Source organism: Macrotis lagotis, chromosome 8 (assembly GCF_037893015.1).
Source record: "Macrotis lagotis isolate mMagLag1 chromosome 8, bilby.v1.9.chrom.fasta, whole genome shotgun sequence".
In the NCBI taxonomy this organism is placed as follows: domain Eukaryota; kingdom Metazoa; phylum Chordata; class Mammalia; order Peramelemorphia; family Peramelidae; genus Macrotis; species Macrotis lagotis.
The window spans coordinates 105,931,954-105,958,730 of record NC_133665.1 but is presented as its reverse complement, the minus strand read 5'-3'; the positions used below and the strand labels follow the sequence as shown (position 1 = coordinate 105,958,730).

At 44.7% G+C, this 26,777-nt stretch overlaps 1 protein-coding gene across 1 annotated transcript in view; it reads right to left on the bottom strand.

Moving 5' to 3' along the window:
- Nucleotides 1–14,713: 14,713 nt before the first annotated feature.
- The window catches only part of BSN (bassoon presynaptic cytomatrix protein), a 112,847-nt gene continuing 100,783 nt past the window's right edge, over nt 14,714–26,777 (bottom strand). Inside the window, exons 5-10 of the mRNA XM_074197949.1 lie at nt 20,279–22,475; nt 19,025–19,962; nt 17,452–17,560; nt 16,693–16,833; nt 16,207–16,261; nt 14,714–15,447 (exon numbers count right to left, since the gene is read on the bottom strand). Coding sequence (XP_074054050.1) covers nt 16,221–16,261; nt 16,693–16,833; nt 17,452–17,560; nt 19,025–19,962; nt 20,279–22,475 — 3,426 coding nt within the window. The 3' untranslated portion in view covers nt 14,714–15,447; nt 16,207–16,220. The remainder of the gene's footprint in view (nt 15,448–16,206; nt 16,262–16,692; nt 16,834–17,451; nt 17,561–19,024; nt 19,963–20,278; nt 22,476–26,777) is intronic.

Below are 26,777 nucleotides of genomic sequence, written 5' to 3'. Positions count from 1 at the left end.
GTAATCTTGCTTGACTGTCACCTCAGGGCAGCTCCTTGATCTTCACTACCTTTGTGAGACTTGGGGGTGCCTTTTTCTTGAGAAAAGCCAAAATCAACTTTCCTTTTTGCTCAGAGGAGTCTCTATATTTTTTAAAGTGGATTTTTATCCCACACAACTCTTAATGAGGTTTTATTACCAAAAAGAAAAGAATAGAATTTGTCCTAAAGTCATAGGACCTCCTTCCCTTCCTCCCTCCCTCCCCTCGACAAGAAGTAATCTGATATAGGTTATACATGTTAAACGTATTTCCATATTAGTCATGTTGTGATAGAATCAGAACAAAAAAACATGAGGGCAAACCCCCCCCAAATGTAAAGCATGAAACATTTTCAAAATGGAAAATAGTAAGTTTTAGACTGCATTCAGACTCCATAATTCTTACTCAAAATTGTTTTTGATTATTGTACTGCTAAGGAGAGCTAAGTTCATCATAGTAGATTATTACACAGTGTTGTTATTAATTGTGTACAATGTTGTTCTGTGAATCTGAGATTTAATTGGCATAGAGAACTTTGAGATGAGAAAACTCTTAACTAAATGCTTGTCCACACTAAGAGAGTGGCTTAGGGAAGCCCTGAGACCAGGTCAGGGAGATGGTGAGGTTGAAAGTAACTTTATAACAATACTAAGACATTGTTTACCTTTTTTTTACACTCATTCTCTCAGCAAGTAGAGTTTCCCAGAGGCTATATGACCCATTAATTAACAATTTAGTAGCAAATATAGAGACTGTGTTACTACCTCTTCTGCAGAATGGCAATTTTGTCTTACAAGTGAATGTATCTGTAGACATGACTGGATTTGTACTTTTGCTTCCCTTTGTTGAAACCCTGCACCAACTAGTCATCAAAGAAAATAGTCTTTTATCTGAACACCCAACAACAAACACAAGTGGTGCTGAAATATTCAGTCTTGCATAACTTTCTGGAATCTCATGGTTTATCATAGGACAATCGTGTGGACATTTGTACCTATGGCACAAACCCAATGGTGTGTGAATTAAGGCAATGGCGCCCCTAGGCACCATGTAATAAAAAAAAAGTCAGCTTCACTAAAGGATATCTTTAATGAAGCATTAAAAATGATAAATTGTTATTAAATTTCTGCCCTTGAGTATACATCTTTTTAGTATTCTCTGTGACAAAATAGTTTCTGTATATAAATCACTGAAGAAAAATAATTGTATGATTGAGTCATGAGCAGAACTAGCCACTTTTTCTTTTTTTTTTTAAAGGAATACCATTTTTACTTGAAAGAATGATTGTCAGAAAATGAAAGATATTCAGACATGGGCATTGGAAAGACAGTTTCTTGAAAATGAATGAAGTGGGACAGTTAGGTGGTATAGTGGAACTGGCTTTGGAGTCAGAAGGGCCTGAGTTCAAATCTGATCTGAGACACTTAATAATAATAATAATCAGTGATTCAAGCTTTTAAGCAAATATTAGAATTTTGGGAAACAACACAAACTTTAGAAGCCACCACAGGCTTCCCAGCTTCTCAATACTTAAAGGTTTTTCAGGTGGACTGGGTGGTGATATTTACAAATGTGATTTTTAAGCAGATTATATAATGAAATGTGCTAATGTTTGGAAGCACTCATGATTTAATGGACTAAAACATTCCAGATCTCCATGTTATAAAAATCACACTTGGGTAAAAGATCCATTCAAGCAGCAAAGCTTAACTTTGCTCTGATATGGTAGGGATTTTAAAGAAAGGCTCTAATGTGTCTACAACTCAGATTGGCACAGGACCTTGTTTCAATGACTTAAAATAGGCAAGTTCCCTTGCTGGATTTCTCTTCCTTAAATTCAGAAGTAATTATAGATTTTGAACTGTTGTCCAACATATAGTTAGCCTACTCAAATTCATTTCATCCATGAAAGGTAGATATGTTATTATCTATGTAGTTGATAAAAATGTTGAATAGTATAGGGCCAAGGACTGAGCCTTTCTATTGTTGTCCCCTTCCCTCCCTTTCAGGGGAATAAATGGATTAATTATTCATTAATCACAGATATGGGTGAGGGGGAAAGAGTTCATGGAGGGACATTTTGGGGAAGATACGGATCAGACCTGCCTCATCTTCTTCAGAAGCCATCACAAGTTTACCAAGGCAAATTACTGAACCCATTAGACCAGTATTCTAAGGTGCCTCTGTTGAGGTCATAGTGACCTAGAATTTTCCAGGTCTGATTGGGAGCCAATAAATACACCAAGCAATACGCTTTATTAACTCCAACTGTATGTTGGGCACTGGTTCTTATGGAGCTTAGAGACAAACATACATATAAGTAGGAATATGCAAAATAGATACATGATAGATATAAGACAATATTGGAGGAAGGCATTAGTAACCAGGGGATCGGGAAAGGCTTCATTAGGAGCTTTCAGTGGAAGGTGGTTCTTGAACTAAGCCTTGAAGAAATTAGAAATTCTAAATAAAAATCATAATAGTAATAATAATAATAATAAAGATTAGTGTCTTACAAATAATATCTTTTGATCTTCACAACAACCTTAAGCAGAGAGTTTAAGTAACTTGCTTAAGTTCACAGCTGGTATGTCTGAGGCTGGATTTGAACTCTGAATTTTCTATTCCACAAAGTCCAATGCATTATCCACTGTGTTACTTATGTGAGGGGTGTTGCATTTCAGACGTAGAGTCAGCTAGTTCAAAGGCATGAAGTTAGTTGGAGGATGATATGTTATAGAATAACTGTAAGAAGGACAATTTGGTTGGAGGGTAGTATATGTGAAGGGGACTAATAAGAGGAGTTTTGATTTGATAGATTAGATAGACTCTATAGGTAACAGGGGGACCCTAGAGTTTACTGAGTATGACAGTGACATGATCACATTTGAGCTTTAGGAAAATCATATTGACAGCTGTGTGGAGGATGGACTGGAGTGGGGAGAGACTTAGGGCAGGGAGACTACTCAGGAGGCTTTTGGAATAATCCAGGTGAGCAGGGATAAGGCCCCTGAAGCAGGTTAATGGTTGTATGACTAGAGAGAAGTGAATGAATGTCAGAGATGTTGTGAGGGGTTAGAAACGATCAGATTTGGCAACCTGATTGATGGGGTGAGGGAAAGAAAGGAGTTGAGTCTGACACCAAAGTGGTGAACCTGGTTTCTTGGAAGGTTGGTGGTATCCTCAAGAGAAAAAGGGAAGTTTGGAAAAGGGGTAATGAACTCTGTTTTGGCCATGTTGAATGTTAGATACTAACAGGATGTCTAGTATTAAATGTCTCATAGGCAGTTTAAGTCAAAGTGACTTCCATGGATCAGCAGAACAAACAACTCTTGTGGATTGTTGTATTTACTGCTTTTAATAACTATTGAAAATTATTTCTTGGCCCCCCCCCCCAACCAAGTAAAACAGAAACAATGCAGGAGTTGACATATGCTTTATATCAAGTCCTTTTATTCTGTTATCACAGAAATACCTTGTAGGGGCAATATCTCATACTGAGTCACAATACAGAAGGTGGTACATTGAAATACTACGAGTTCTCACAGGGCGTAGCAGGACAGACACACAATTTACAATGTTCAGATAGAAGACTTAGGTCATTGCACTTACAACTGTAAACTTGTTGGTTTGACTTTGTACAATCCCCCACCCCCCACCCCTGCCCCATCAATAACAACAACAAAAAACCCAACCCCCAAATGGAATAGCCCAAGATAGGCATGGAAGCCACCAGGTAGAAGGGGCTGGGAAAATCATAAGATCTCTACAGATGACTCCTATACCTTGGGAAAGGAGAGAAGAGAGAGGAGGGAGAAGAGAAGACTTGAGTGAAGAGAGAAGGAAAGGTTAGAGAGAAGGCAGAAGAGGTGTGGGTTTCAATCCCAAGGGTTAAATGAGGCAGCCTCTCTCCCCCAAACACTCTCCTCACTCTCTCACTCTCCTCTCTCTCTCCTGTGCACACACACTAACACACACACACACACACACACACACACACACACACACACACACACCCATTAAAGTATTGGCTTTCTCTTTTTGTACATCAAAGCAAAAGGTGTGCTGGTGTTGGGAAGTGAACCTCCCAACACAAGTTGCGGTTTAATTTTGTTCTTCTTGCCATATGAGATTTACACACTGTACAATGTATTTACATGCCAAGAATGGAGAGGGCAGGTCATGGTGACCCCAAGAGAAATAATCTGTGGGGAGCAGGGCCAAGAGGATGTCAGACTGTATGCACTTGTCATACCAGTGGCTCTCTGAGGATGCCTGAAGGGGAGGCCACTGCTTTGGGAGAACCTGGGGACAAAGAACATGAGTGTATCTAGTGATACTTAGGGAATAAGAATCTTCTCCAGACATCCTTGAATCCTCAGTTTTTGTTTGGTTTGAAATTTTATTAAAATGATCAAAGAGCCTACCCTCCAAGGGCAGGAACTGATCAGAGAAGTCAGATTATTTTCCTTTTCTGAGGCAGTGTGAGATATGTCCTAGCAGGCTAGGTCAGGGACCCTGGGTCCTAGTTCCAAGTCTGCCACCAACTGATTTCACATTCTAGGGTCCTTTGTGTCAGCTTTCTGAGCCTCAGTTTCCCAATCTGCAAAATGAGGGTGTTGGCTTTAGAGGATCTTTAGAGCCCTTTCCAGAGGTAATCTATGATTATGTCTGGGGTTGGGGAGAGGTCAAAGGGGTCAAGAACTATTGATAACAGAGCTGAAGTAAGTGCATGTGCTTTCCAAAGAGGAAGCTGCCTGGTGTAGGTAGCATCTAGGACTGTCAAAGGCAAAGTATGGAGAGTGTGCTAGCTTTCAATGGAAAGTGGACAAAGTCCTCAGTACAAATAAAGTATGTGTGGAAGCACCCAACACCAGTCCCCCATGGAGTAGAAGTGATGCAGAACCCTGCTTGCTCTGTCCTCTCCCCACCTCCTACTTAGTACTCTTGGCTCCCCATGGCTGGTTAGACCATCATGTCATTTGGTCCTGGTGCCTCATCAGTACTTGCTTTTCTTCAGTTGTGCTAAGCACCTACATCTGTACTGCCCAACTTGACCTCCAGGTGGATATCCTACATGGAAGTACTCTAAATCAGGGACCAGACAGATCTCCAGACAAGAGCCTCCTCTTAGGTGCCATCTGAGCTTAGGAGCTCAGAGAGATGGCTGTAAGGGTAGAGACTGACTTCGCACATAGTCCAGGCTAGACAAAGCAGGGTAAGTTAGAAAGCAAGGACATCACAGAAAGGAACACTTTGCTCATACCTTGTAGTTTGGTCTTAGTTAAGTAACTGAAACTCCCTTCCCTACTTTACAGACATCTGGTGGATAAATAGAAAAGATCATACATGCAAGGTGAGCTGAGCTTCTTTGAAGAGGCCATGTCATTGAGAGGTAAGGTTACAAATGTGATAATATTTGTAAAGCACTTAGCACAGTGCCTGGGCTAGTAGGTGCTTAATAAATGCTTATTCCACTGCATTGCATTCCATTTCATTCTATTCCATACTTCAATGAGAAGAATCTAATAAAAGGCAGATGTCTTTAAGAAAAAAAGTTCACAACAGCATTGCAGAAGAAGGTTCAGACTATCCCTAATATCTATTGGTCAATTCCCAACCTATGAACTGTTAACCACATGAGTCACCTACCAATTACCCTTAGAGTTAAGGTCATCATCAAGACCCTTCTTGTATATCCCTGGTGAGAATTAAGACATGGTGAAAGCAGTTTCCTTTCCCAATTGTCACATTCGTTCCCATTAAGAAGTAACCTTTTCTCAGCCATTCTTCCCTGCTGAATTGGGGGCTGAGGTCTCCCCCCACCATTCAAATGGCAGCTAAGAAGCACAACTATTGAGATGAGTTAACCCCTTTGGAAGTTTGTGGACTAGCCTATCAAGACTCTTGTGGACTCAGGCAGAGGGACTAGGCTATGTCCTTGAGGAAAACTAGACCAAAATGAGACTGTAGACAAGGAAGTTTTGAAGACTGGAGTTGAAGGACACAAGGGACAGAAAGAAGTCTCTCTTCCTGAGTCTTAGAGCTGCCAAGGAAAAATGTAAGAAATAGGAACTCCTAAGAAGTGCATGGCACAAATTGAATAGCTTTGGGTAAAAGTTAATCTGTGCAGTCAATGCCTTTGAGATGCCTGGTGCCCCCCCTCCCACCCCCCAGGAACTTCCCAAGGTAACAGTCAGTGCTACCAGACAAATGTTTGTCTAGGGAAAGAAAAGCTTGGCACCTCACCAGTCCAGAAACCCTCAAGGGTCCCACCAGACAGGTTGGATGTCCTTTGTGATCTGTCTTTGTTTCATTCCCAAAGGCCAACAGCTCCAACACTGGTCTTCATAAATGCCAAAGATTATTTCTTTTGTCCCCCTCCCCATTCTGGATCTTTTTCTTTCTACAATCTTTGAAAGTTTTTGTTTGTTTTTGTTTTAAAGCTTTAGATATGGGCTGAGGTTCCTAGAAAGTCTTTCTTTGATCAAAGTTAAGAAAGGAGACCTCTAAATCCTGAGTCCTAGACCTTCCTCTTGGGGGGAAATAGAGCAATCTGAATTTCTGTACTCATGTTCGCTCCTTAGTTTTTCCATTCCCTTTCAGGAATGACTTGCTTTAGATAAGACTTAGCAGCATAGGTAAAATCAAGGTATAACAAACATCTCCACAACAGGACAACCAACAGAACAACATTTTAAGTCCTAACTCAGAGCCCATTGGCATCAAAATAATTTTTTGATAATTAGCTTTCCAGGTCCCCTCTTCCCCAAGAACCCTTGGCCAATGTAGCTACATTGGGTTTTAAATTTCACAGAGGCTGAAGGCTCCAGTTTACTAAGCCTTTGGTCACAGTCCTTAGGGAATTCTCATGACTGGGGCCAAGGGAAGTAAGGGAAGCTAATTTAAAGATAGAAATTCTAATCTAGGAGTACTCAGACTCTCTTCTGATTTTTTTTAATTTTCTCCATTTCAAGGCTCATGGTACTGTTTCTGCTACAGACACTGGAGTATATGATCTGATAGCAGTGGTTCTTTGGGAAGACTGGTATGATGAGAAAAACATTGAATATGTTGTTAGAGGACTCAGACTCACATCCCACCTTTACTATTTACTTGCTATGTGACCTTGGTCATTTTACTGCCTCCTTTCTCTCTGGCCCTCAGCTGACACATCTATAAAATAGGAAGAGGGAGTGGGTGGGATTAGATTTTCTCAAAAGTTTTTTTTTCCATTCTAACTCTTATGATCTTCTGAAGAGAAGCCTATTGGATTATGGGGGACTCAAGACTGAATGGGCTCATTTTCATGTTGGGAATTGAGAACTGTGGAAAGGAGACAAGTGAGGGGAAAGATCATCCACTTAGATGGGAGAGCCCAGGATCTCTCTCTGGACTAGAGGCACGTCTGCCCTGAGCATAGACAATCCTTCAATAACAAGTGCATATGTCGACAAGAAGCATTTGAGTATAGGCAAGGGACTGAGGCAAAAAGAACCCCCGAACAAAGTACGGCAAGCATTTAAAGTAGATGAATTCGTGCAAAGAGGTAGCAAGCCATGCTCTACTCTAGGACAGGAGACAGTCACAGCAGCATGGTCACCCTTTGGCAACAACGTGTCCTTCAAATGGGTCGAACATGCCACAAATTGAAAACTTCACACACACAGGTGTTAGCTAGAAACATATTCATCCAGTTTCTCCATAGCACATTTGCAATTAAATTCTTATATGTAACATTTAATTTAATAAATATTAACAGGTGTAGTGTGTTCTTTTTTTAAATTTTTTTTTGTGTTTTTTTTGTTTTTTGTATTTCATTGCATAGAACATTAGAATTGAGACTTGTTGCTGTTGCTCAGGTTGAAGGGAAGCTCCAACGTATGGGACCATCAAGTTGGTTGTCTGGAACGCTGTTGAGGCGAGAGTGGCTGGCTTAATGCAGTCATCCTGGTGACAACCCTGGTATCACCAGCTGTTGACCACAGCTCCCTCTTGTTTCCCATGCTGGAGGTTTTAGGAACTTCATAGTGGCAACTCAAACCACATGGGCTTTGTTTTTGTTTGTTTTTTTAATTTCTGAGCACGCCCACCGGTAATGGCTTAAGAAGGATTTGAATTGCACAGTAAGAGGAAGGAGAATGGCAGAGGCGACCTTTCTTGATGTCATCCCACCTCCTCATGGGGTTCTTGTAGCCTACTGCACTCTATTGCTTCTACAGAGGACACCCCGTGATAACCAGGTACAGAGAAAGGGGGGAGGAGTTAAAAAAAAGTGTGTTGAGGTGGTGGGAAGAGGAGGTGGGAGACAAGGAGGAAAGAAAAATATTTATGAGGTATACAAGTAAATAAAATTGGAATGGTTAAGGCTGCTTCTGAAATAAAAAGAAATCTTCAGGCATAGGTAAAATAAGGAGATGGTTGTTATGAAAGCATTGCCACTTGGATGTTTCACAATGGCTTGGTGATGGCTTCAAGGTGGCTGACAGACACGCTTGGCCTGCCACCATCTGTCTGGGGAAAAGTCAGCCAGTGCACATGCTGCCTTGCAGAGTCCTATGGCCTCATATTTCAATAATGAAACAGTGTTAGGTCCTAGTGTTTTTTTTTTAAGTTCTCTAAATCCCACAAGTCCCTTGCTGCACACGTTCCATCACCAAGGACAGGGTGCCTGCAGAGGGAGCTGTGGGGCCAACTGGAATGTGAAGGAAATGGAGCACTAGGCTTCCAGCCCTCAACTCAAAACCCATTTCCAAGGCTGTGGAAAAACCTTTGAAGGCCTCGGAGTGAAGAAGTCCCAGTCAGCATGAGCTGGAACTCTGTGTATAACCCTGAAAGAAAGGCCCCGGGACCCTGCTCCATGCTCCACTTGGCAAGGGGGAGCGCTGGGCAGGGGCACTGCCTTTGGAGTTCAAGAGTCTTCTCCAAGGACAAAGTGGGAACCCCAAGTTTCTGGACAGTCCCAAGCAGGAGCTTTGGCAAGTTATCCTCAAGAAAAGTCTCCCCGAGAATGACTGTGGCTCGTTCTAATCACTGCTCACCAGAGAGGAGGATGAGTCACTACAGACACTGTCTTTGGAGAGCAGTTCTGAGGGAGATACTCCTTGGGGGGCTTCTGGGAAGATGCCTCATTCTGGTGGCTCCAGCTGGAAAAGCATCCACTGTGTCCTGTTTGTGTCACTGAGTCTAGGGTTTGCCATGAGTCCAGATGCTTGGAAGAGAAAAAGGGAAAAGAGGGAAGGAAAGAATGAAAGAAGGAAGGAAGGAAGAAGGAAGGAAGTGAGAAAGGAGGAAATAAGGAAGGAAGGAAGAAGGGAGGGAGGGAGAGAGGAAGGAAGGAAAAAATAAAGGAGGGAGGAAGGAGGGAAGGAGGGAGGAATGAAGGAAGGAAGGAAGGAAAGTTGGTTATTTTTCAAGAACAGTGGATGACTACTTTTCATTCATTCTCACCAGACACCCCCCTACCCCATGCACTGCTTTATTTCTCCAAGAATGGCATTGCTTTAAGATCCCCACAACAGAAATGGCAAAAGAGAATTAGTCACTTCTAGAAAGAGAAGAAATTGCAGAAGAATCATGTGCTACTATGAAACAACTTCCCTACAAAGCCTCCCTGGTAACAAGTATCACATTACACAGTATCTGAGAAGGAAGGGGCCCAAAGAGGCCTGTTTAGTCTATCCTATTTTATCTAAGTAGGACTGTGCCTCCTTTGGTCTAATACTGGTTAGGTTCCCATTTATTCCTCACAAATAAAATGAGATTTCTCTCCTGGTTCAGAAAAAAAACCAGTACTTAGAGTTGACAGGCTCTTGGGCCTTGGTATTTCTCAGGTGATGGGAAAGTTAGAAAAGTGCTGAGTGAGTCAATCTTGGGTCCATTGTTCCTGGCCTCACTGAATGGAGGTAGTTGGAAAGATTTGAGAACAGAAAGGCAATGTTCCCAGTCTTATCCAGCTAGATGTTGATAGCCTCCAAACACACTAAATGGGGGGGGGGGTCACACATACACAAACAGACACAGACACAGACACAGACACAGACACACACACACACCCAGAGGCCACCTATCCTTTATCCTTTCCAGCATTGCTACCACTACTTTCATTCTCCATATCACAAACTGGCAATCCTCAAGGAAGAAAAAAGAAAGAAAGGAGATCAGGACATGTTAAGAGACTCCTTAGGCCTTGGACACAGAAAGAGAAGCCAGGAACGATGGAGCGTGACCACCCTGGGACCCCTCCTAGGAAGCTGATTCTGCTTGGCAAACTGCCCTCTGAAAAATACTCACTGGGGAAGTGGCGTCATATACCCAAGGGGGTGCTAGCAAGAGAAAATGGTTATATTTTCAATTTGAGTGTTTATACCTTGGAAATTAGAAAATGTTACAAATCAGGGTTTGATTTATTGTTTTGTTGATTGTCTGGACAAGGAAAGGATGGACAAAATCCAAATTAAACTTCTGTAGTGGCACATTTTTTTAAATATAAACTTTACCAGCACATCCCTGTATAAATGGAAACTCTGTGGTCAGTGTTACAAGACAGGTAGCCCATAGGCACAGTCCTGAGCCCTATCTCAGAGGAAGCTAGGAACTTTAAAGATGGAAAGGTCAGTGAGGCAGATCCTATCTCAGACTAGGCTCTGTCCCCTTCTCATAGTCTTCTTTTGTGGCAAGACCTTTCTAGCTAAATCTCAGATTTAGCTTCCTGGGTACCCTGTTAATGGATCTGTCCCTGGGGGCTTTTCTTTTGTCATCCCATATCCAGTGGAAGTCATGTCTCTCAAGATACCACAGGTGGCCCCAAAGGTTAGTGCTCTTCCCAGCTGCCTTCATTGTCGGGAAACTTCTCAGAATTCTTAGATTCTACTGAGGTACCATAGACTAAAGCCACTTTCGGGATTGGGCTAATGCAAAACAGCTTTTGATATGGTTTAGGACTGTGTCTGAGAGCTATCTGTTTAACAACTAGTTCTGGGGAGAGGTGGCGGGGAAGGGGACAAGGAACCTTTGTTTTCTTCACTGGGGATGAATTGAGTCAACCCCCCCAGCCCCTACTCTAGGACCACATAATGGCTCTCTATGAGAGATCTAAACCAAAGGTCCAAGCATTAGGTCCAAACCAAAATGGAGAGGGTGGGTTGCTACTGTGCCAAGGCCTGGCCTGCAAGGAGCATCCAATCTATGGGCTTTAGTGCCTATTCTAATTAATTTCTCTCTGTACTTTGGTCTATTAATGCTAGTCTATGCTTCATTTGTTACTCTCTTTCCATCACATTTCCCTTGAGGTGTTCAGTCTGAAAATGTTACTAAAATAAAATACAACAACAAATCCAATATGTGAAACACGATTGCTCTTTTATTTTAGACTGTGGCTGATCAGGCATTTCCGGTGTGCCAGGCAAGCCTGCCAATTCTGGGTGCCAGACATTGCTGTGGTGGAGTGAAAAGAGCACTGGATTTGGAGTCAAGGTAACTGGATTCAAATCCCAGCTCTGTTACTGATTGACTGAGTGACCTTGAGCAAGTCCTTAACCTGTGCCTAAATTTTCCCTACGGTAAAACATTGGATAAGACGATCTCTAAGATTTCTTCCAGCTCTGAATCTTATGAACCTATGAACTCCAGCTTTAGGAACTCCATGAAAGCCTTTTCTTTCCTTGTGAATTCATTCTCTGGGTCTCTTTCCAGACTCAAGATTGCTTGGTGAACTTGCCCTCATGGCTCACTGGCCAGAGTTGCCTCTTGATATAGACAGGTCCTGGTTTAAGGTGAGGATTATCTGGAAATTCACAACTATCTTCTAAGACCATCCTCAGTATTACTCCCTTCCTGCTCCAATGTCTGCTGACGTCCATTCTGTGGGCTGAATTATAGCCCCACGTCCCCTAGATGAATTGAAAAGATGTCACTAGCCAGAATGGGAGGGGTGATCTGAGAAGAGATCTTTGGGAGATTTGAGGAATGCCTTGGGATGCTACTATACCCCTCTATTTTGGTGAAATGGTATGGCCTATGTCCTAGCAAAGCCTTCTCTGAGGACTGAGATACCCTAGCAAGTGGGGTCCAGGACAGGAGTGGAACTTTCATCACTGGGCTGAAGGCAAAGGACACTGTTGCATATTGCACTCTTAACAAAACAGCTATAACCTTAAGGAACAAGTCAAGACTTTATTGTGTTTTAAGGGTGGGTAGTTCATGCCATCTCTCAGGTACCAGGTTCCAATGGCTACTCTCTTCTCTGTGGAGTCAGGTAAACATCCCCATGAACTCTGTGCTGGAGAAATGACTGGAGTTGATCATGTGGGGAAGGGAATGCTGCCTGCCATGGGAGGCTCTGCCACAAAGGTTGGGGATGCCACCCTCTCCAGAGCCCCACTAAACCTCACTGCAAGAGGAAGATAATTTATACAAGTAAAGCTAAGCACAAAAGAACTGACAATGAAGAAGGGAAAGGAAGGAGAAGAGAGAAGAAAGGAAGGAGGAGGAAGAAAGAGAGAAAAAAAGAAGGGAGGAAAAGAGAGGTAGCAAAGAGAAGCAGGAAGAGAAGGAGGAAGAGAGGAAGAGGAAGTGAGGGAGACTAATAAAGGAACAAGCTGTTCGCACAAGATGCTGGTGTCTAGCATCAAGAAAAAAAAGCTATTGGCTTTAGGACTGTTTCCCCAACTATTAAATGAAATGGTTAGACTAGATGATCCCTGAGGAGTCCATCCAGTCTACTGACTATGACTCCTGCATTGTCTGCTCTGATGGACTGTCAGTAATGGGTCAGACATTATGGGTAGAGTGAAGTCTGCAACATAGGAACAAGATGATCCTGACCTGGAGTGCTCAGGACTGGGCACCTCATGGCCCTCATGGATGGCAGTGAGCTGGGTTCTGGGCATGCATAATAGAAAGCCTTGCTCTGAAACAGGTTCAACAAAAATTTACACACTTCTAGGAGTGGGCCTTCATCGGCTGGTTCACCATTATACTGGAAGATATCACATTTTACTTATGTGTCTGCCAAACCTAGATCACACAGAACAAGCAAATGGCCCAGTTATAAAGGCATCCTCTTCTTGTGCTGGTAAGTCAGTGGGCATCTACAAAGACTAGCAGACAGGGGTCATTCCTCACAAAAGCCTTCGAAGTAACTATGTTCATTCCTCTATTCCAATTCTCAGGGAATAACCAGGTAGGTCAAGTTACCATTTTCAATGATGTGATAAATTATTCAGAGGGAGCAGGAAGGGGAAATCAGCACTAGGTCAGTAAGTCAACTCTACTCTCTAAGGAACAAAGCAGTGGCTTTGGTCAGAAGCCTAAGGTCCTGGCTCTGGCACTGACTAGACATGTATCCAGCATCAAGAGAAAAGCATTTGAGCTCAGGACATAACCATTTTGTGTCTTAGTCTCCTTCTCTTATGAAATGAGGGGGGTGGGCAAGATGACCCCTGAGATCCCTTTCTAGTTTTGTCATTCTATGATTCTAAAAAATGGGTTGTTTGAGGGAATGAATCAATTAACTAGTGAGTCCCCATGCCCTCTCTCCACCCTACAAACTTCTCCACTGTTCCACCTCACCCCAGCTATGCACAGAATTTTCATTGCAATGTCTGACTTCTTATGAACTCACAGCCCAGGATTACTTGTTCCCTATCTTGTGAATGCTCTAAAGATATTTCTTCAGATGTAAGGCAGGAAATAACAGGCTAGAAGAGCAAAGGAAAGAAGGAATGGAAGAAGAGGCATAAAACCCTTTGTTCATAAAAAGAAAGGTCATCAGATGGGGAAAGTCCCATTTGGCCTTATGAAGGAAGAGGGAAAGTTTTATTATTTAGCCCTGAGACATGGGGTTTTAGCCTTAGGAGCTGTTTTTTTTACATCACTGCTTCTATTACTTGGCAAACTTGCTACTAGATCCCAGGGAAGGATTCTGTAAGTGGCACATTTTTTTTTAAAGAAACTTTACCAGCACATCTCTGCATAAATGGAACTTTGTGGTCAGTGTTACAAGACAGGTAGCTCATAGACACAGTCCTGAGCTACTCAAATTCTCCAGGGAAAAATAGTTTTCCCTTGAGTTCTACATGTGTCCCCTAGTCTCGGTGGGGTTCCCAGACATGAGTGAAAATTTGAAGACTTCTCTACTCAGCCCATCACCAGAGTCTCAGTTATTTTTATTCTATTTGATTCAAAGCACATTGATTAAGCACCTTCTACATGTGAGGTGCTTATTGCCCATGAAAGCCCATGGCTCCACCTCAAGTCTTCTGTGACCTTGACAGATCAGACTGGATCAAGGAGGATGGCTTTCTATCCTCTGCTTTTTTCCCCCTGTCCTCTGCTCTTGTCTGGACTTTGTTCTCACTGACACCTCCATCCATCTCTGGCTGTAAAAGTCCCTCTCTAACTTGAAGGCCCAACTCAGCTGCCATCTCTTCCTGATCCCCCTCTCCACTATTCCCTAGATGAAGGTCACCTCTCTCTCCACAGATGTCTCATCGAGCTCTTTCTGGACCTCCTCTTTTGCTTTATGTTCTCTGCCTTCCCACTCTGGTTACTTGCTTTCCTCCCATTAGATAATAAACTTCTTGGAAGACATTAGACCTGTCCTTGTTAACAACATAGTGTCAATGTCCTCATCAGAAACAGCATGGCATAATGAAAAGATCATTAGATATAATACCATAAGATCTTGTTTCATATGCGAGCTTCAACACTAGGGTCTTGAGCAAGTCATTTGGTCCCATGAAGCTCAGTTTCCTCATCTGTAAAATGAGGATTAAAAAATAACCTGCACTTTCTATGTCACATATCTGCACTAAGGAAAATGTTTTGGAAGCCCTGAAAACTGTGGTTACTTCTCTCTTTGGCTTTCCCTTCTGAACACAAGTATACTTTTTGAGGGTAGATCTGTGCCATTGTCTACTTTTGTATCTCAAGTGCTGAGCTCAGGACCTTGAAGATGCTTGATTCATGCTAATTGATGAAGGAATTCTGTAACTGCAGAGACTCATGGGACTGAGAACATGCTCTGAAAAAAAACAGCTCTATTAAAAAAAAAAGAAAGAAAAACAACCCTGCTCCAATCCATGGACCTTATTCAGTGAAAAAATGGAAAAGACAATGGATCTGGAGGTAGAGGAACTTGGTTTGAATGTGGCTCAGCCACTTCCTACAAATGGTTCCAGGCAAGCCATCAGTCTCCCCAAGCTTCAGTTTTCTCATTTGTAAAAGGAAAGGGTTGGATTAGGTGATAGATCTAAGGTCTCTTCCAGCTCTAAATAAATCTAGGTTTCTGTGATTCCCTGTGTCCCAATATCCCAGGTAGTACACTTACTGTTATACGCAGAGTCCTAGGCTGTGGTGAAATCCATTAGTTTCTTCATAGGTTTTTCCACAGGAATGACTTTATCTCCATTCATCTTCCAAAACATCTATTGGGAAGTTAAAGAGAGTAAGGGACCAAGAAGGACCCAGAATTGGAAGAGGAACCAGGTCAGAGGTTACCCATTGGAGAGGGAGAGAACATGGACAGTCCAAAAAAAAAAAAAGACAGACAAGGAGATGAAAAGCAGAGAAGGGGAGGGGAAAGGAGGAAAGAAAATACTATTAGAATCTTTGTAGCTTCTAGGAATCATGTTGGCTTTAGAACCTGAGGGAAGTGGATGATGTCTGCTTGTTTAACAGCCCAGGGTTTACAGGTGGCCTCATCAGCTTTCAGAATGGTGACATTTCTTTTTTCTTTTTGGTAAGATCCTTTTTCTTGGGGCCACAGCTCTAGGCCTGGAAACCCCAGCTCAGCTGGGATGTCTAGGACTCCAACTGAATGTTGGTTAGTGACTATATTTCTTATATATATAGGTATTAGCCCCTCTCATAAAGACTTGAGATAGTCTAATGTGTAAGACTATCTGTAAGGGGCCCTGAGAGGCTTCCCTTTGCTCCTTCTCCTCTACTCTCCTCAACTCTAGGCAGGAAAATGGGGTCTCTCTCTGCTGATTAGATAGACAGACAGACAAAAGAGGCAACCTACTGGACAAGAGAGAGAACCCAGAAGAGAAAAGGGCATTGTTGGATTAGGAATGCAAATCTTTTTAGATCACTGAAGTCTAGGTTGGACAAAACCCTACTGGGACGAGTAGGCTCTTTCTATTTGGGGGATGGTTCTTCATTCTCAAGTGGTATATACTTACCCTACAGCACAGGATCACCAGAATGAAGAAAATTTCTTTCCAAAAGCAGATACAGCTGTGAAATACAAAAAAAAAATTACTTTGGGGTTAACCCTAGGAAAACTGAACTGCAGTGACTGAGGGGAGACAGAAGACAGCTTTTCATTACCTCTTTTGCCAACATCTGACTAGCTATTCCTCTGCCAGGGAGAGAGAGAGTTAGAGGTAATATGGTGTGGTGACTTCTCAGAAGACGTGTGTCTCAGTTTCCCCATTTGTAAAATGACAGGGTTGAATTAGATGATTTCTGAGGTGTTTTTCCCTAGCTCTCAATTTTGATTCTGGGTTCAAACTGTGGCTGTGCTATTGAACAATGGTGTCACTTTGGGTGTCACTCCTCTTTGGGCTTCAATGAAATGAAGGGTGAGATATAGATCATCTACCTCTAAGGCCTGGGAGACTGGAATTAGACTATTTAGGTGAGGTCTTTGAGAACCCAGGTAATACCTTCAGTCAGTTTGCCTGCTTGTTCTGCTGCCCCTCCAGGAAGGATTTTGGAGAACACACTTTCTCCGTCGGCCCCAGGCTGGCCTGTGGGGGCTCCTGATGCTGGTGGAACTCCTCCAGGCTTTGCTCCCACTTTTGTACCTGGGAAAGAAATTCAAAAGCCTGGTTGATACTGAACCATCCACTGGTCCCTATTAGAGGGTCACATCATCAATATCATGTCATCAATACCAATATCCTGAATAGGCCATAAGATCTTGGCTTTCCTTTTTCCTTCCTTGGGATCTAGTGAATTCTCAAATATTGGGGACAACTATGAAGCTCTGTGTTTTTTAATCTGATCAGATGGGGAGATGAGGATATGGCCAGGAGAAAAGGAGAAGGGAAGGACAGAAGGAAGAATTGCAGGGAGGAGGAAGAAGAAAAGGATGGAGGAGGAAGGAGCATGCTTCTGAATCCTGCAAGGGTGAAGCTTCTAGATAGAACTATTTAGGATTTCTGCACTGTACTAATTTCTGTATTATCAGGGCTACCTCAATAATATCTGGTCTGCTTGTGATCCCCTATGACCCTGGATTCCCCTTTTCTGATCCATTTGTAACGAGTCCTTCTCCATGGGTAGCAAGTGTATCCAAAGGACAAAAGAGTGTGACCCCTAGCCAAGGGGCCTCCCAGTCATCAATCCGCAGAAGTTGGGTCTGATTCTGATCAAAATGGAGGCAGAGAGCATCTTCTGCCTCAGTAAAACTGAAGTCTCACCTGCAGGGGAGGCCTGTGGCTGGGCATGTGGGGCCCTTCCCGGCTGCTGCTGTTGTTGCTGCTGCACTTTGGTGGTGGGCTTGGAGCTGTCCAGCTGCTCGGATTTCAGCTGCAATATGAAACAGCCCCCTTAGTTGGGACTATGACTTCTGGACACATCCTTTCCCTACTCCCTCTCCTCCCATCCTTGGATTATTTAGTCCAGGAATCAGCCTAGAGGTCAGGGTGTGGTGCCTAGGCCACAGGTGGTTAGGACATTGGTAAAAAGGAATGGGCAAGGTTGGGCACCACCCCCTGGATCCCAGTTCAGTAGATCCCAAGGTTCCTTAGAGACAGATGGAGGCTGAAGGCAGGAGAAGAGACTAGAGAGTCTTGAGTCAGTTCCGCGTCAGGTGAAACACATGGGTTTGAACTTAGGAGGACAGCATGGATCAATCCCTGGGCTAGAGAGGAGAAAAGGCATGAAAGGGGAGGACCTAAGATGGTTGAAGCTGGCACGGACTCTATGGGAAGGCTTTTTTTTTTTTTTAGATTTTTCAAGGCAATGGGGTTAAGTGGCTTGCCCAAGGCCACACAGCTAGGTAATTATTAAGTGTCTGAGGCCAGGTTTGAACTCAGGTACTCCTGACTCCAAGGCCAGTGCTGTATCCACTGAGCCACCTAGCTGCCCCTATGGGAAGGCTTTTAAAGACACTTGAAGCTTCTGAGTAAGTTCATTCCTTCCATTCCCCCAAGCCAGGTAAGTTAAGGAAGCCCTGGCTCTACCTAGATTCTGCTGAGGAAATCAGTCACAACCACACAAGCTGGATCCTAACCTTGATGAGGCCTTAACTTTCAATATAAAAGTTCATAAGGGCTACAAGAAGCTCTGATATGACTTTATGGAGAGGCTTGTTTAAAAAGCTAGTTTCTCTCTGGGTCTCAGTTTCCCCATTTAGGAATTCATGGGGTTGGAACTTTGAAGGTCCCTTCCAACTTTAAGTGTTATGAACATGTGTGATTTGAAAGCCAAGTGATAATCTCTCTGCGCCTCTTTCTTCAACTGTAAAAGTAAAGAAGGAAATTGTGATCTTTGAGGTTCATTGTTGATGAGAATCTATGTTTTGGACTATGAAGCACACAGGAGGGAACATAAGGCAAAGACCAGGGCAGGGCCCACTGACCACTAAGACACATGCACACAGCATGCGATTTCCACAGAAACCAGAAGTTGTTTTCTGTCCAGTCTCATTGGACCTCCTCTAGCTCCACCAAGGCAGCTTTCTTTTGGACAGATAGTTTGTCTTGGAAGGCCCTCTCTAAGAAGCAGGCTTCCTCCCCTAGGAAAGGGGACTTACACAGGACCCAAGAAATCTTGGCTCTTAGGTTAATGAAAGTATCTATTATGTTGAACTGTTTCTTCCATCCAACTTCCCCCTAGTCTCCAAGGACATCTACTATCAGCCTCAACTTCCTGGGACTCCCAGGGGCTGTGCCACAGACATGGCAGCCGGGTTGGTGGGAGAGGAGAGAATGGGGAGAATGGAGAGAATGGGACCTGATAGAGGACCTCCAAACATTGAGTCATACTCACTTGACCTGCAGGCTGGGCACCTGCTGAAGGAGGATGGCCTGACACTGTCTTGCCAGCCTGCTGACCAGCTGGGGGTTGTTGGCCCCGGGAGGAAGGCTGCCCTGGGATCCCCTGCTGCTGCTGCTGCTGCTGCTGCTGCTGTTGCTGCTGCTGCTGTAGTCGAGCTTGTGAAGGTGTCTGCTGTGACTGAGACTGAGCTGGTGGTGGTCCGTGGCTCGTCTGCTGCTGCTGCTGCGATGGGGGTTGGCGTGACTGCTGCTGCCTGGAGGACTGTGGCGGCAGCTGCTGCTGGGAAGGTCCTGTCTGAGGCTGCCTTGCCTGCTGTGGCTGTGCATGGGCCATAGGCTCAGACTTGGATGGCTGAGTCAAGGGGCCGGACTGCATTGGCCGCTGAGCTTTTTTGGGCTCTGAGGGGTGGTGGTAGGCCGCTGACTGGCGGGATGGCTGTGAATATTCCGACTGAGAGCTGGGATAAGATGGTTGGCCCCGGGGGTCAGCCTGCTGAGCCTTCTTCTGTGAAGAAGACTGAGAGTGAGGTCTGCCTTCATGGCGGCCAGAGTCTCGGGGATGTGGCTTCGAGACCCTCCGAGAAGTCTCCTCACCCTGGTGGCGGGAAGATGAAGACCCCGAGGAGTGCCGGCCATAGTCCCCATGGTGCCGATGCTCTTTGGAAGAATGGCGGCCCTGTGGTCCCTCATCATGTGGCCACAGGTCCTCCTCAGGGGGCTCATCATAGTCATGATAAGTGTGTTTGACTGGGGGTCTTTTCTGGGAGGAAGAAGAGGAGGAGTGGCCACCATGATGTCTGAGCCTTTCTGAACGGGATTCTCGGGGCTTATCAAACCAGTCTGTCTCCTCCTGACCCAAGTGATAAGCTTCAGAAACCAAAAACAGATCACAGTCAATCTCTTGCTCGGGCACCGGGAATGTTGGCCAGGCTGAAGCCATGCAATGAAATGAAAGAATGCAAGCAGCTCACCACATGCAAAAAAGAAAAGACAGAGCCCCTCTCCCCACCAAGCCTGGGACCCACCCTCCAGAGACCCAGAGAGAACATCACTACATGGGAAACACACAGGCAGGACACAGGCAGAACAGACACAGGACTGGGCCATGCCCATGCTGGATCAACGGAAGCTACCAGTGGGATGACATCATGGCACCAGGCAGGCAAACAGCAGGGGCCCCATACTGGTTTTGCACAAGCTCAGCGTTGAACATGCTCTGTCAGAAACCCCCAAAGAGAGCTGTTACCTTCACTGTCTGAAACCACACAGTGGGGATCATCCAGGTGGTAACCTTCCTCATGTTTGTAGGAGTGGGTCCTTGGCACATCTTTGATGTGTTCCTGGACATCAGGTAAGGAGTGACTGGAGCAGAATGGAGAGCAGCTGTCTCCTGCCCCTGGAGGGAGTGACCCTCCTGAAGAGCGGGGTCCTCCCACGGACCTTCCTAATGGACTGATGGGGCTTTCTTCTTCAGAGGCCTGGCTCCGCATGGGGGGCCGTCCTCGGGTCTGGGACATGCTCAGGGACGAGGGCTTTGAGCTAACTTTCTGTGACCTCTCCATGCTCTCTCGCTCACGCTCATAGGACTTGCCTCGGCTGCCCATATCATGGCTGGACTTTTCACTGCCATAACTCATCGATGATCTAGACCTGCTGCTGTATGCTCGGTCATCTTCCTCCATTAGGTCCCTACTCGACACTCCATAGTATTTCTGCTGTTCGTATACGTTTTTCTTAAGGCCATAGGTGATCTCATCTTGAAACTTCTTCCCTCTAGAGGACATGCTACTGCTGACTGAGGGTGTCGTGGGGTAGGAGGCCAGGTCTGATTCAACATCTTTGGCCTCTTCTATCGGCGAGAACTTGGAGATCTTTTGTTCCATACCTTGTTTCCGATGTTTACTGCGTTTGGATGAGATGACAGCTGGGGCCAGGTTCTTAGAAGAATGCTTTGGCCCTCCCATGCTGGAGCCATGTTTCTCTGGCCGAGATGAGTGTCTATAGTCACTGTCCCCATAGTAGTAGGAGGACCCCCCTCCACTGCCTGACAACCTTCCATTGCTCTCTGAGCTCCGGTGATAGCTACTCTTCCCTCGGTGGTCAGTGCCATGGTGATCATACACATCTTCCTCAGACTCTTCTTCCCCTTTTGAGTAGCAGCAGGGAATGCTGGGGCCTTCAGGCTCTCCCAGGTCACTTTTGTCCTTTGCATGTCGCCCATTACTGCCTTGTTGCCGGGGTTCCGGCTTCTGGCTTTCCATCACTGAGGGTGTGCTGTCCTTGGTCAGTTCACTGATGTCATCAATCATCACATAGTTTCTAGGAATGTTCTGCTCTAGGTTGGTGTACAACGATTCAGAAGAGTAAGTGGGCCCAGGACCCTGGCTTACACTGCTTCGGTCCCCAGGCCGGGGGGGCTCTGGAGCCTTGTACTGGTCATAGCTGCTGGTCACTGCCGGGGTGCTGTAGGTGGGCTCTGAAGGGGCCGAAGACATTACCGTTGGGGGTGCTGAGATTACTTCATAGTTGGTAGGGACCTTCTGTTCCAAGTCAGCTAGTGAGGTCTGCCTTGGCTTCTGATGAGAGGTGTGACTGTCTGCTGGTTCTGGGAAGAGGGCATTTTGAGGGGGTGGATGGGGAATCTGGCCTGGGTAAGTTGTCTGGGGTTGGTAGTGGGGAGCGGGGCGGAAGTGCTGTTGGCCCTGGAGACCATGGTCAGGCGGGTAGCCTGCAGTGGGAGGGAAGGCAGGTGCTGGATATGGGCCTTGAGCTGGGTACGCAGGTACCTGACTGGGTTGGAAGCCATTTGGGGCAGGGCCAGCACTGCCCACTGGGTACTGGGGAGGCTGGAAACGGGCATGCTGGAAGGCTGTGGGGGCTGGGGGGGGACCCTGCCCTGGTGGGTACTGATAGGGAGGGTAGGAGGAGGCCGATGTGTACTGAGCAGCTGAAAAGTCAGAATACTGGTTAGTTGGAGCTGTGCTCGGCCTCACGTGGACGGCCCCACTCTCGTAGCCAGCGAGTCGTAAATTGTTGAGCTCACTGTCTGACATGTAGTCACGGTTTTCTCCGAGGCACCGAAGATAGGGATAATCTCGACCTACACGGTCCTTCAGCAGGGATCCCTTCCTCTGAGTGATTCCTAGCTCCAGGTACTTCAGCTTGGCGTCAATCTCCTTCTCCTCTTCATCAAGCTCAGCCTGCTTCTTCCTCAGCTTTGTGGATTCATGTTCTACGAGCTTGAGGTCGCGGTCCAGCTCCTTGAGTAGGCTGGCTTTGGTCACTTGGACAGGTGGCCCTGCCAAGCCCTTCTGAAGGAGGCTGGCCATGTACATCTGGGAATGTGCTTGGCTTGGGAGGGGCAGATGGGCCTCCTCGGGAGGGGGGCTGGGCAGTGTCCGCTTCACCTTTCGTATGAGGGTGTTAGCTTGAAATGCTGACATCTAAGGAGCAAGGGAAAGAGGCCTGGATGTTATAAGAGAGAGGATTTATGCACCAGAGATAAAAATACTTAAAGGATCTTGAGTTATTATCCTACTAATAATAAACACCTTGGGCCTAAAAAATACCTTCCCCATCTATTAGAGGAAAGAGGGGGTCATGGGAAAATACTGCTCTGAGTGATGGGAGACCTGGCTCTATTCCTGGTTGGTCACTGACCTTGGGCAAGTCATGTCCCTATTTTGGGGTGTCAATTTTCCAATCTAGAAAATGAAGTTGTATGAAAGATCTTTTCAGTTTTTGCCCCTTAAGATTAGAAAAATATTTTCCTGTCATACCTATAAGTTACAAGTTTTATCAGTCTCACTTTATTGATAGGCAAATTGAGGCTTGGAGAAGAGTGAGATGTCTAGGGACATTTAATTAATAAATGGCAGCAATGCTATGTAGTAGAATCTAGTCTTCCGACTCCAAGACCATTAAATCTACATTGCTTCCCTACAAGTCAAAGCCAGGTGAGTTGGTTTAATTACCATATGCCAGAGAGCTTTATGGCTAAAGGAAGCCTAGTCTCACTGGGTACCAGGACTGAAGGGAGGTGATCCAGGGCAAAGTGGACCAGGGAAAGAAAAGAGAGGGAGAGACATGGGGCAGGTGGGCTGGCCAGCTCACAATGTTCCTGAGAGAATTCCCAGTTGCTCTCATTAGTGGTAACCAGGGAAGGGGTGATTTGAAGCATGAGATTGCAGACAGCTGAACATTGGATGATTCCCAGGGCGCCTGCACAGTGCAAGCACAGCTACAACAGGCTCAAGCCAAGTCACTTAGAGTCAGCTATGGTGTATCTGCAGGATCTCACAGCTCCTGACTCAAGACTCCTGACTGCAATAGTGAGGAACAGACAATTGGGGCCACACAAAGCTCATGTGATGCCTCTATGGTGGCAGTGGCAGCAGGACACATGGTGGCAGTGACTTTGGTGGGAAGATCTAAATAAAGGTGTCTGCTGAGTCCAGAAGCCATCTCCCTTCCCTATTCCACAGCTAGGCCTACTGGGGGACCACTCCATTTCTATACTTTACCTGAACCAAACTTTCAATGGAAGCCATCTCAAACCAGTGGTTCTGATTACTATGGTGAGATTCTCCCCCAAGGCTGGTGTTCAGATGACCTCAGATTATAATGAATAACCAATGAATCTCTCCTTGGCAGGGAAGTAGACAGGAGAGGGCAGGAAGGGGGTAAACTGAACAAGGAGGATGGGGAAGTTGCTATCAGACTGGTGGCACTAAGCTCTGTTTCCCCCTTGTTGCCTTGGTGACAGTAGGGGGTTGGGGGAGGTAAAAGAAGGAAGGGGCTACATCTTGAATGCCAGGTCTTTTTTCACCAGCTGGTAATGCCATCTCCTCCTCCCACCTGTTCCCTTAGTCACTGCAGACTAGGTGCCATCCTCCCCCAACCCTGAGCATAGCCCCAAGGGTGATCACCCTGATTTACAATACCCTACTGATGACTCTGGACCCAGAGAAGGTCCTTTTCCCAAACTGTAACATCAAATGTCAACTCTCCTTGGGGCTGTGGCCAAGCTAAGCAAGGCAGAGTATGGGAGCCCTAGTTAGGCTGTCACTGTCGCAAAAGGAGGTATGAGTGGGAAGGAGATGGAGGAGACATCTGCTGAAGCTTTTTCAGCGTATGGAACTGAGGGGAAAAAAATGCCCCATGATTACAGAGCTAAAATGTGTACCATTTTCAAAGTGAGAAGGCGAAAAGTAGGATTTGCTGCTTTCAATTGTTGGCAGGAGCCCTTGGCCAGATTTCTCTTGGACTCCCTTGCTTGGAAATATTGTCTGAGTTCCCAGCCTCTTTTAGGGAGGCCAACTAAGAGGCTCTGTGGAACATGTCACATGCCAGGATCTTGTTCTGGGTTGCCTGCATTGAGGTAATCCTTTGGGGAGGAGAAGCTCAACCTTAAACTGTTTTTCCACCCTTTCTGTCCTTCTCTCCTGCCATTGCAGAGGAAAAGCTAACTATCTCCTTTCTTTTTCAAGTCTGATGCCTTTGATCCCACCCCATTGCCTCTGGGATCTTGTTTTATCTGTCTCCTAAATCTTCAATTTCTTCTCTTTCTCTACTGCCTGCAGTCATACTCAGGTCTCCCATATCCTAAATAAAAACTTGGTTTAGAACTTGTTAGAAAAGTGTGACATCAGTATAATACAGGGGAAAGAGCAGTGCTGGCATAGAAGGATCCCTGAACTGTGAGCATCAGAAGTGTGTCTGAATCTTGGTTCTGATATATACTAGCTAGCAACCAGTTACTTAACTTCAAGGTCTCAGTTTAATCATCTGTAAAATGAGGATACATGCAGTAGCTATATCATGGAGTTGTGAGAGAAGTGCTTTGTCAACTGTAAAACTTCATAGAAACATGATATACTGTTATTGTTATGAACTGTGGGAATAAATTGAGTGTGAGGCAAGGTCAGGGATGCAACTGTAGCATCTTTTATGAGGTCTTTCTCCGTTTCCCTCCTGGGAAAGCAACTACTGAGACTGGTAGAAATAGACAAGTGGAATGCTAAAAGTACTACAATAAGAAAGGCTTCCTGATTGGCTAAGAATGTCCTCAGGATTGTAGGTGAGTGAAATTGTTCTAGAGTACAAAGGTGGACCCATACCCAAATAAATGATAGTAGGAGCAGGAGTTATCTGGGCTCTCTCTTCTGGATCTAGGGTAGAGGCATGCTTTCCAGGCTTAGGGAATCATGGGACTAGCTAGGTTAGGAAACATGAGCGAGAGAAAAGTTTAGCAAGCTTGGGCCCTCTCCAATCTTGGCTAAGTAGAATATTTTATACACATTTCCAATTTTCATATCCTGGGATTTCAGAATTGATATATTCTTTTCTCCTTGTAAATAAAAAGCCTAGAAAATGCACATTTGTGGGTCTAGAATTGTGATAGATAGAGGGATGGAATGTCTGAATCAGGCAATGAGATAGATTGGCAGCAGTCTGGGGAAAAGACTGAAAGGAATAAAATAGAACACAATTCAGGAACTTAGTACAACAAGCTAGAGGTGAGAGATTATCAAGGTTCACATATAAGTAAAGGAGGACAAACTATCTAGGTTAAGGATAAAGGTTTCCCCAAATGGGAAGCTCTAGAAAATAATATATTAAACACTGAAACAGAAACAGTTCCAAAGGCAAAGAAAAGATGAAGCTGTCCCAAGATAAGGATGTGGATGCACAGGAAGCTCTCTAATCAACTACTCTTTTAAGATGCATGATGAAGAATGACTCTAAAGCATAGCACAGTTCAGTAAGAATAGCGTCCCTACTAAGGTACTAAAGTTAAGTATGAGAAGAGACTAGTTAAAAATATTAAGTATGAGAAAAAGAAAAAGAAAAAGGAATTCCTCCCATTCTTCCTTCCAGGACAGGAGGAGGATCAAAGAATGGAACAGGGCCATTGGTAGGGTAGATAAGAGAATGATAGCAGGATGAAGAAAAGACAGAACTCTATTTCTGTTTTTTCTCCCAAGAAAAATGATCTTTGGCTTGGAAAGGATACAACAAAAATGGTTAATAGGAAATTGAAACCCAAGAGAAATGAGGAGAGTAATAGGGTACCTAGATAACCCCTATAAATTCAAGTCATTAAGTCCAGGGTGCTGAAAGAAGTGGTAGATGAGACTGCTGAGCTGAGGCAAGTGGTCTTTGGAAGATCAAGGAGAATGAGACAAGTACCATAAAATTGGAGAAGAGAAGAGAAGAAAGGAAAGAAGTATTTGCATAACAACTACTCTTTGCCAAACATGGTGCTAAACCCTTTAAACAAATATTATCTCATTTGATTTGGAGAAGAAGAAATTTCCCAATTTTGCCAAAAGGGAAAAGATGGCATCTGCAAATGAGCTTGATGGCAACTCCTAAGTTTTAAAATCTGTTTTTAAAGGGAATATATTATTAGAGGCAGAATGGTGCAGGGCAGGGATCCTTCATTTGTTTCATGCCACAGATTCCTTTGATAATCTGGTGAGTCTATGGACTCCTACTCAGAATCATATTTTTAATAACTCAAGGAAATGTTAAGTTTCTGATAGTGATTAGTGAAAATAAGGATGTGCTTTTCCCCCATCCAAGCTCACTGAAATATATCAAGGGGTATGGGTACCCCAGGGGTAAAAACACTTAGTATAGTGGATATACTAGGTGCTAGGTTGGAACTAAGATGACCTGGGTTTGTGCCTTGTCTCTGATGCTTATTAGCTGATAGACTTCTCTGTGTCTCAGGTCACTCT